Source organism: Octodon degus, unplaced genomic scaffold (genome assembly GCF_000260255.1).
Source record: "Octodon degus isolate 3935 unplaced genomic scaffold, OctDeg1.0 scaffold00034, whole genome shotgun sequence".
Taxonomy (NCBI): domain Eukaryota; kingdom Metazoa; phylum Chordata; class Mammalia; order Rodentia; family Octodontidae; genus Octodon; species Octodon degus.
In genome coordinates this window covers 100805-112187 of record NW_004524610.1, presented here as the reverse complement: position 1 = coordinate 112187, position 11383 = coordinate 100805, and the positions used below count along the sequence as shown (strand labels likewise).

General features: G+C 42.5%; 1 protein-coding gene across 1 annotated transcript; it reads left to right on the top strand.

The window, feature by feature from the left end:
• The first annotated feature begins 426 nt into the window (after positions 1-426).
• On the top strand, positions 427-11297 carry Rsph4a (radial spoke head 4 homolog A). Its single transcript, XM_004630282.2, has 6 exons — positions 427-881; positions 5537-5771; positions 6597-7334; positions 8288-8432; positions 9232-9349; positions 10732-11297. Exons 1-6 carry the CDS (start codon positions 427-429, stop codon positions 10967-10969), a joined length of 1929 nt encoding a protein of 642 aa, XP_004630339.1. The 3' UTR covers positions 10970-11297.
• The last annotated feature ends 86 nt before the right edge of the window (positions 11298-11383 follow it).

Here is an 11383-nt window from a genome sequence, read left to right as displayed (position 1 = left end):
CCTTCCTCTCTCTTCACTAATGCACAACTTGCTTCTCCTGGCACAGCTTCGGTCACACTATCAGATGACCCCGAGTCACCCTGCGCCGGGCCACCATTGCTGCTGGAGGTGCTCAAGGCACCGAATGAGAAGCAGGGGTTCCAAACAGTAGCGGTAGAGTCCTGGTCGGATTGGGTGAGCAAGAAAGAGAGACAGGGGCTCCATCGACTCATAGATGGAGGACTCTCACCTCGGTCTCTCTACAACCCGGGCAGCAGTGTTTTGTTCTCCAGGGAACTGGCCCAGGTTGCCATGGAGAGCGACCGACGCGCACCGCGCTGAGAGTGGGGACGGAGAGTTGTCTCCAGACCTTTGGAGGGACGCCTTGCTTTGCCTTCCTCCCCTTCTTCGTGCCCCGTCACCAGCTCTTTTCTTTCAACTCTTTCCATGGAAGACTCGACCTCTTCGAGCCAAGAAAAGGAAAACCAGCAAGTGGGAGAAGCCGTGCGGCTGTCGGGGGGACGCGCGGCAGCTTCCGCCCGGGATCCCGCACCCCAGCAGCCGGGGCCCGGCGCAAGGCAGGACTTCGGGGCGCCCCAGCAGCCGGGCCGGGCCAGCAGGGGCGCCCCCGAGTCTGGCAGCGCTCGGGCCGACGCCCTGGGGCCGCCGACTGGCGAGAGGGGCCTGCCTGGAGGCGGGCGGCGGGAGGCTGGCTCCGCGCCGCGTCCGCCGTGCAGGCGGAGCGGCGCGCTCCCTCGAGCGCAGGAGCTGAGAGCCGGCGGCGCCCAGGAGCGGAGCGCCGCGCCGCGGGCCTCGCAGGCCGGCTGCCGCGAGCTCGAGGTCGCCGTGCGGAACGCCAAGGGCTACCTGCTTCGGGTCAGCAGCAAGACTGGCTTGAGCCTGTAAGTCTCAGATGAAAAGAAGGCGAACCTTTTGACCAAGAGAAGGGGGACCGGGTATCTGCAGCAGTGTATTTCTCTAGGTAAATGGAGGTACATTTCAAAAGACATTATAGGAAAGGAAAGTCACGTAAACTGTCATCCCAGCACTAAAAGCAGACTGGCCTTGAACTTACCTTGTAGCCCTGCTGTCCACTAATTCACAGCCATCCTCCTGCCTCAGCCTCCTGAGTGCTGGGACTACAATGTGCACTACCACACCTGGCTAGCAGGGAGATTTCTTAAGATTTTAGACTCTGGAGCACAGAACTAAAACGTAGGATTTATGAATCTTGTGCTTTGAAGAGAAAAATAAAGGCAAAGAAATGTAAGCATCTTTCCAGGATGCTTGTAAAAAAATAATTGTTCAAAACGGTAGAGAAGGGGGCTGGGGAGATGGCTCAGTAGGTTAAGCGCTTCCCTGGCAAGCACAAGGGTCTGAGTTCAATCCTTTGTTCCGCAAAAAGAAAAAAAAAAAAAATTGCCACAACGGTAGAGAAGGCCTGTGTCTGCAATTTTTTTTAATTATCTGCAATTTTTTTTTAAATTATGTGTCTGCAATTTAAACATTCTAGTGCTTGTGTACTGTAGCTGCAGCTACATTCCAGGCCAGTGGTGTGGTGACCAGGATTCCCAGCTTCCTGGGACTGTCTTGACTGGAGCTCTGAAACTGCACCCTAAAAAAGCCCTGAATTTTGGATAGCAGGAGAATTTGTCATCACACAGGGCTCTCAGAACAGCCCCACTCTACCCAGGTCTGTCTTCATATGTGGTGACCAGCAGTTCAGGCATGTTCTGGGCACCTCATTGTGGTTTCAATTTCAGAATTCCTAACAGAACCACTTTCTACAGATTCTTGCCTTTATGGGTACATAAGCAGACTCTGTCAAATGTTACAGCTAGAAGGACTTCAAAAATACCAGACTGACTTGTTTGTTTCTAAGGAGGGAACTGACTGCTAGACTACTTCATTTGGACTCAGGGCTCAGGCAGTCACTGGCTCACAGCCCCCTCCCCTTCTCTGCTGTAGCACATGGCCTGTCAGTCCCTGTGAACCCCTGGCCTGTTGGCCTCTCTCCTAGATCTACGCCTGGATGGCTGCTGGCCCTTCAGAACTCAGCCTCCACGGAGCCCAGTTACACAGCCTCACCATTTCCCTCAGAGGATCCGAGGCCGTTAATAACTGCATGCTTGTTCCTGGACTTACATTTAGTGCCTGACTCAGCGAGCTGACCACAGGCCCGGGAATGTGCTAACCACATGAGTTTTGTACACTGCTTTATGTGTAGTTCCCAACATGATGTTATCCACTGATTATTGAATATAAATGAATAAGTGGCAGCAGACTATAGCCCATCTTCTGAATCTATTCAATTCTCATCAAGGCCTACAACATGGCTCCTCTTTTGTCAGAAAACGTTGAGTCCCTACTAAATATATAATGCAGCATATATTTGTAGTCATTATTTGGCTTAAAGAGACAAAATACACTGTAAAGTTTAATCAAAAATAATATTTGATGGAAGTATTCTTTCACTAAACCTGAGATCAAGCAATTCAATTTTTTTTTTTTTGCGAAACTGTGATTGAATTCACGCCCTTGCACTTGCCAGACAAGCACTTATTCCACTGAGCTATCTCCCGAGCCCTTCAAAATATTTTTTTAATATTATTTCTGAATTATTATTTTAAATTACCATTTTCTTACACTGTAAAAGTGAGATTTGCTACCCAGTAGTGGATTCTACTTGAATTTCTATAGCATACTTATCATTATAATGTCCATAATAAGCATGAATATAAATAATAAGCATGAATTTTCAATTTTTTCTAAAATAGCAAAGCAGCTAGGCATGATGGCGCACACCTGTAACCCCAGCACTGGGAGCCTGAAGAAGGGTCACTAAATTCTAGGCCAGCCTGAATTACAAAGTGAGTTCAAGACCAGCCTGGACTGTATAATAAAACCCTGCCTTAGGGTTAGGGTTAGGGTTAGGAAAAAAAAAAAAAACATGCCTCAAAAAGACAAAATAATAATAATAATAATATAGCAAAACAGCTCATTATAAATAGTTGTATGTTTAGTAAAATATGAAATTGAATATAAAAACTAAAGTGAGAAAATATTCTTACTAAGTCATTTTACAAGTGATATTAGCTAAATATTAAAATTTAGGGGGCTGATCAGATACCTCAGTGGATTAAGGCACCTGCTTAAGCAGATGCAGGGGCCAGGGTTCGATCCTCAGCATTCCATGCCAGCCCTGCCCCTGGGGCGTGCTGAGACAGCAATTGAGACTGCGTGTGGTGGTGCACACCTGTAATCCCAGCACTTGGGAGACTGAACACAGGTGGATCGCTGTGAGTCTGATCTATGTAGTGAGATCCTGTAGACACTACCCTAAATTTATTTAAAAAAAGAATAGCAAGATTTTCAGAGAGATTTAGTCTTATATTTTTAACTATCTTTTACATAGATTGTCTATCTATAATCTACATATTTTCTGTGATATCCTTTATTTATTAGGTACAGGGTCTCATTGTACAGCTTGGACTTGTAGTGATCCTCCTCTCTTAGCCTCCCCAGTGCTGGGATTACAGGCGTGCGCTGCCATGCCTCATTTCGGTGGCCTGCACAGTGCACCTGGGGCTTGGGGGCTGACATGGCATGAGGTACCAGGGATTGAATCTGGGCCCTTGCACTTGCCGGGCAGGCACTTAAACCACTGAGCGATCTCCCCAGTCCTTTCTGTGATAGTTTTAAGAGCCATTAAAAATGCACAGATATTACAGAAAATCCAAGAATAACGCTCCAGGTCAGGTCATACAAAACAAGCAGCTATGGAGCATATATTTGTTTCATTATAGTAAGAGAAAAAACATATGAAAAATAAAACTCTGATCTTGGCCATAGAAGGGCCTAATGCACTTGCTACAACAGGAAATAGATAATGTACACAATTTCACAGAAGTTTTTCTGTGTCATCAAAAAGGGTCACTCTAAACTAAGGAAGATTTGGGCTGCAGGTATAGCTCAGCAACATAAGCGCCTGTCTGGCAAGCACAAGGTCCTGAGTTCAATCCCTGGTACCACAAAAGAATAAATAAATAAATAAATAAATAAATTAAAATAAACTAAGAAAGACTTGTTTTGGGAACAACTTGAGTGTGAGTCTTTGAGGATAAAGGGGGGTTAAAATTATTTTTTGAGAGAAGTGTTGTATTTGGGACAAATAAAGTCACTTGGGGGGATTTAATAATAAAAGTGATTTTTCTCTGATTTACCTCACAAGGACAGGTCTAATTGAACTAAAAAGAAGTTGAAGAGATCTAATGCATACCCATAAGAAAGTCACTCCATGAAAGTGCCAACAGAAGTGTCCTTTTACCTTGAGAAATTTGATAGGAGTTTATTTTCTTAAAAGTAACTCTTGAGCCAGCAAGATAGCTCAGTGGACTAAGCGTGTGCTTAGGCAAATGCAGGGACCAGGGTTCCATCCCAGATACGGCATGCCATGCTGGCCCCACCCCTGGGCATGCTGAGCCAGCCAGCCAGACTCCGTGTGGTGCACACACCTGTAATCAGCACCAGGGAAGCTGAGACAGGAGGTTCACTATGAGTCCGAGCTGTACAGTGAGACCCTATACCAGATACATTAAAAAAATAAATAAATAAATCTATGTTGCCTTCCTGGCAAACACAAGTTCTGAGTTTGATCTCTGATACTGAAAAAAAAAAAAAAGAGAAAAAATAAACCTATGTTGTAAATCTGGCACTGAAAAATCACATACTTAGAGTTATGTATAAAATATAATGAATTAATGAAAGGATAGAGGCAGTGTTGGTAGTTTAGTTATGAAAGAAAAGCTAGGGCAATGTTTTGTCTTAGTTGTGTGTGGTAGAGGTTGAAATGTGAAATATATTCTTTGTAGGTCTAAATAAAGTGAATAGCTGGCTTAAAAATAATATAGAAAGAAAATAAACAAGGATTGATAAGATAGCTCAGTGGACTATGCACCTACTTAGGCAAGTGCAGACCCCAGGGTTCCATCCCTGGTACCACATGTTCCAGCCCCACCCCCAGGTGCTCTGGGATGGCCACCAGACTGGGCATAGTGGCAGACATCTGTAATCCCAGCACTGGGGAGGCTTAAAACAGGAGTTCGCTACCAGTCCGAGCTGCATACTGAGACCCTGCACCAAATACATTTAAAAAAAGAAGGGAAGTAAACAGATCTTAAAGATACAATCAGCAGATTTAGAAATTAATTTGGGTTTTATAGGGGTAGAGGAATGGAAAAGAAAGTAACAGTTAAAAATGTTATTCACTTTTAAAGAGATTTCCATTTCAGAAATGAAATGTGAAGCTACATCTGATATGGATGATGTATCTGGCTTTAATATGATTTTCTTTAATAACTTAAGTGTCCTATCCTATTAGAGGCATTTCCTAAGGAAAATTCTAGGATAGCTTTTCTCTAACATGGTAAAATCCTAGTCACTGAAAGTCCCTGAGGCTGTCAGGTTGATGAGTTCCCTAAAGTAAGCGACCTACAGGAAATGTTTCCGTAAGTGCTCTTCACGTGTGTATAATCGGGAATTTTCTCTGTTTGAGTAGATATGATCATCTTTCTAATATGCTGACCAAGATATTAGATGAGCGTCCTGAAAATGCTGTTGACATCATTGAAAATATCAGCCAAAATGTGAAAATGGCACATTTTAGTAAAAAGTTAGATACACTCCAAAATGAGAATGAGATGCTCCCAACATATGAAATAGCTGAAAGGCAAAAGGCTCTTTTTCTCCTGGGACATTTGGAGGGAGCTGACCAAGAACTGGAAGATGAAATAGTAAGTCATTACTCTAAATATTAATGGTTAAATTCTGGAGTAGTTCTGGGAGCTGACTGGTGTGTGGCTTTAAGTTTATAGCAAGTGGTTTTTATGGCTCTCTAAATACTATTTTTATCTTTTTTTTTTTTTTTTTTTTCTTTTTGGCGTAACTGCGGATTGAACTCAGGCCCTTGTGCTTGCCAGGAAAGCGCTTATTCTACTGAGCTGTCTCCCGGGATTACAACCCTGTACCACAAGATTACAGGCCTTAGTTTTTGTTAGAGGTTTGTGTGATAAATTTCTTAACAGGATAGATGGTTTCTGTGTTTATTGTATTCTCCGAGTTGTCTGGTATAGATCTGGGTATATAGATGCTCCTTATTAGATATTTGTTGAACAGTGAGTGCCTGATGCAGTGAGTTGCTGTCACCTACTGACACTGAAGCTATGTGGTCATAGTGCAGTGCATTTTCCATGTGTCTGTGGTGAAGCTGATGTAAGCAGACCTACTGCACTACAGTGAGGTGGAAGCTGCATGTCACGCTTGTGTCCAGATGTCCCCAGAAGCCCCATGCAGCCACAGGGGGGCTTTTCAGAGCAGGGTCTAGAGTGTGTGGTGTCAGGAGGAAGGGTGTTCGTTTGTTTGTTGTTTGGTGGAACTGGGGATTGAACTCAGGCACTTGAGCTTGCCAGGGAGGCGCTTATTCCACTGAGCCATCCCCCTGGCCCCAGGAGGAAGGGCGTGTGGTTACAAACATCAGTCCACTGATTGGTCTGGGATAGTTTTGGCTAAAGCATTTCTGTGTATGAATAAAATGCTAACCATAGGCTTTGTTTTCTCAGGCAGAAAACTCTCTTCCAAATGTAATGGAGTCTGCTTTTTATTTTGAACAAGCTGGAGTTGGTTTGGGCACAGAAGAGACTTACCGCATATTTCTTGCCCTCAAACAACTCACTGATACCCACCCGGTCCAAAAATGCCGTTTCTGGGGCAAGATCTTGGGCCTGGAAAAGAATTATGTTATAGCTGAGGTAGAAATTCGTGAGGGAGAAGAGGACGAGGAAGTGGAAGAGGAGGATGTAGCTGAAGCTGAAGAGAGGGACAACGGTGAAAGTGATGCTGACAGAGATGAGTTACCCAGGCCCTTCTATAAGCCCCCACAGGCGGTTCCCAAAGAAGAAACTAGGACAGGTACCAACAAATATGTCTACTTTGTTTGCAATGAACCAGGAAGACCATGGGTGAAGTTACCATCAGTCACACCTGCACAAATTGTTACTGCAAGAAAAATCAAGAAGTTTTTTACTGGCCGATTGGATGCTCCCATCATAAGCTACCCACCTTTTCCAGGAAATGAGAGCAATTACTTACGAGCACAAATTGCCCGAATTTCAGCAGGGACCCATGTCAGTCCTCTAGGGTTCTATCAGTTTGGTGAAGAGGAAGGAGAGGAAGAGGAAGATGTAGAAAGTGGACGAGACAGCTTTGAAGAAAACCCTGATTTTGAAGGCATTCAAGTACTTGATCTGGTGGAATCTCTATCCAATTGGGTTCATCACGTACAGCACATTCTCCCTCAGGTAGGGGAATACTGTTCGGTCCTGCACAGGCTTAGATTTGTGTGTGTTCTGAAATTACTCTGCTTTTATATATTAAATAGAAATGGATGCATTATTTTGGAAAGAGTTCTTTTATTCTATCTTGATAATACATGGACAATTTATGTCAAGAATAAAAGATTTTTTTTAAGTAAATAGTGCTACATAGCAGTTATAAGACTATTGTATCTGGTGCTAATAGGACCGTATACATATTACATGTTATATATGATTGTATTAAATTATGACTATACTATATATTAGACATGCATATACTATATTTTAAACTGATTATATACACATATTCCCAAGTTAATCCCCAGAAGCACCTTATGAAATGTGTGTTATTATTTTTATCTTATAGATTAGGAAACTGAGGCAGGGAATTTAGGAACCATTAAGAACAGGACAAGGAGAAGACAGGTGATATGTAACACAGATATGAGGTTGTTTAGAATAGAGCCAGAGTCCACCCTTCTAACCCTCCGTGGTATGCTCTCACTTACAAATAGAAAATTCTTCAGTATCCATTGATCTAGAGAGGAGATACTCTGAGACACATCTAGAGTTGAGAAATTTAACCCCCAACCATATCACCACATTTAGAAATTATTTAAAATTTTAAAAAATTATATTTACTTTATATAATTTATTGCAACCAGCATAATACAATTTTTTCACTAAGATTCTGTTAGTTTTAAGATACATGTGAAACTTCAAGAAGTTAGTGAATTCTTGAAAATAATAGTACACTTTTTTGTTGTTGTTGAAACTACTTCAAGGAAATAGTGCTTAGTAAATGCATGAGGCATGCATGAATGGAAACGAATTTCTCATACATTGAAACCACATCCTGATAATTGCTTCAACCCAAATGAATGCTGAAACTTTAAAGTCTACACTAGACTATTAAATCTTGAAACATTCCTTTCTAGGGTCGCTGTACTTGGTTCAACCCCATACCAAAACATGAGGAGGAAGAAGAGGAAAATGAAGAAAAAGAAGAAAAAGGAGAAGAACCTGACTATCTGGAACAGGAAATAGGGCCTCCTCTTTTGACCCCAATTTCTGAAGATTTAGGTAACTTCACATAATGATTAACAAAGTAACCCAGAAAATATATACGATGTGCACTGTGTGGTAAACATCTAAGAACTGGGAACCCCTAAAAGGTTAGGTAGGTGCCAAGGGCTGAACCCCTCTTCCTTCATGTTCTGAACAGTAATCAGAGCAGTGGTACAGGAGGAAACATGAGCTGTCACTCTTAGGGAAATGGTGGTCCTTGCACAGCATTTTGTCTCATACTCTGCAGACTATAAAATATGGCATAGTTTGTGCCAGGGAGATAGTTCAGTGGAATAAGCTCCTACTTAGGCAAGCACAGGGACCAGGGCTCAATCACTGATACGGCATGCTGTGCCAGCCAGAGCCAACCACTGAGTCTGGGAGTGGTGGCATGCACCTGTAATCCCAATGCTGGGGAGGCTGGAAACAGGATCACTACGAGTCCCAGCTGCATAGTGAGACCATGTACCAAACATATTACATATACATATAAAATCATAGCCATAGTAAAGCACTTACGTAGTTGTTTAGCTTAATAGTAATCTGACCTTTCTTTGGTGACACAAAATAGTATGTCTTCTTGCACATAACCCTTCTCCCCTAGTAAAACCTCTGTAGCTAAAATGTACCTGTGTGAATACACATCTATATGGCAAATTATGTTGTTTCAAAGCGTTCAAAAATACTCTTGATTTTGTGTTTTAACTTCTTTTTATATCAAACATATGGGGTTTTTTTGTACTTATGAAAATAATTTCAGCTACAGACTCTTGCCTATTTGGAGCTGAGATTTTAATTTCTTCTTGTGCTCTAGAGATTCTGAATACACCCGCTTGGACAACACGACTATCCTCAAGTGTCATTCCACAATATGCTATTGCTGTCCTTCGATCTAACCTTTGGCCTGGAGCATATGCGTTTTCCACTGGCAAGTAAGTGACTAAACTCTGGAAATTATTTAGCACTGTGTTAAGCTACTATTGTTACTCATCTTTGCCACACTGTATGTGTGGGGCAAAGATCAATTATACAGTAAGTCATTGAACAATAGAGTATTTCAGGCTTAGATTGATGGAGATGATTCTAAGTAGTGGTTAGTTTAAGACCCAGATCACTTTTGTTGAACATTTTGATAAATAACAATGAAAAATGCTATATAAGCATTTCAAATGCTTTTATTTTTGAGGGATTTAGAATCAACATACCCAAAACCCTGTTATGGTTCACCTAGGCCAGCTCTTTTGTCTTGTGCTTCCATTCTTTCCTAAGTCTGTCTTCAGCAGTACAATGGTGCTGGAGAGAGCCAAGCTGTCAGGAGTCGAGTAGCCATTAGGATAACAAGCCAAAAACACAGCACTGAACCTTCAGTCACACACTGTGATAGCACAAACAAGATAGTTCTTTGACTTCAAGCCTCATTTCTTACCATGAATGGTTATGGTTGTCACAGATTTGGGGTCTTGGCATCTCTTCACTGAGAAGGGAGTCTCTAAACAAAGGCACCTGTGGTGTACGGGCGGAGAGGAGATGGGTGTTCAGGCCTCACAGACCTAGGAATGAAGGCATCTGACCCAGGAGTACAGCAAACAAGACCCACCAGAGGCCAGAGGCCTTGGGCACAGCTCTCCTTGGCAACGCACTCATTGAACACGGTTTGCTGTGAGAAGTGCAATTTTCCCAGTTGAGGAGGGAGTAGTTTTCCAGGGTGAGGATTCCCAGTAAAGCCTTTGCAATTGCCCAAGGTAACTTTTTTTTAACCTCATTTGATTCCTCACTCAGCCAAGTCTGCTGGGCTAATGGCCTTTGAACACACGTGTAACAAGGTCTCACTACCATGACTTGAGCTACAGATGGCAAATGCATGATTGTCCATCCCACAGGCAGCTTTTCATTAATTTTATGAGCAAAGAGACTGAGGTGATTATATTTGTTCGTATGATGAGTAGTACAAACTGCCAGCTAGGACAATCACAGATATGCCAGCACTGGCTCAATTCAGCAGAAACCTGTTTAAATCCTTGTATGTTTACTTTCTAGGAAGCTAGCAACATTCTCTCCAACCCTGAATTGTATAAGGCCCTTTCTTGTGTTCTAGGTTGAGAGTGTGTTTTGACAAGGTCTGGGCCCATGGTTTTCTAAACTTAAGCAGTTTCGATCACAATGATTCCCTATAGTAGAATAGTTACTAGGGGATAATTTACCTCTAATGTTGTATTTTAAATGTTTTTTTTAATCAGATCATGATATAATAACAGTACTGTGTTTCTACATAGATCAGTTTTTTTCACTGAATGTGACTTTTTTGAACTTACAGAAAATTTGAAAATTTCTATATAGGCTGGGGATATAAGTATAGTGTGGATAATTACGCACCCCCAGTTCCACCACCAGTTTATCAAGAATACTCCAGTGGGCCAGAAATTACAGAAATGGATGACCCAAGTGTGGAGGAGGAGCAGGCTTTCAGAGCTGCACAGGAAGCAACTGAACATGCAGCTCAGGACAATGAAGAATCCGAGGAAGATGAAGATGACAACTCAGAATATCATTAGCCTGATCTGTACCGCTGCAGAATTAACACATACAAAGCTCTTCTATGAGACTAATTTTATATTGGACAGGAATTACTCATGCTGCATGATTCCTTGAAAATACCAAACCTGACATTTCGTATGTACAACTATTATTATGAGTTGAAAGAACTTTTTTTTTTTTTTTTGGTGGAACCAGGGATTGAACTCAGGCCCTTGTGCTAGCCAAGCAAGTGCTTATTCTACTGAGCCATCTCCCCGGGCCCCTAGAATCATTCTCAATAGATCATTATGTTCTGATAACCATGGCTAAAGGGAAACATACGTTTGCTGTTTCAAAAAGTCTCACTTAGGGTCAGCCAAATAGCTCAGTGGATTAAAGCACCTGCAAGCAGGCGCAGGCACCAGGGGTTCAATCCCTGGACCTGCAATGTC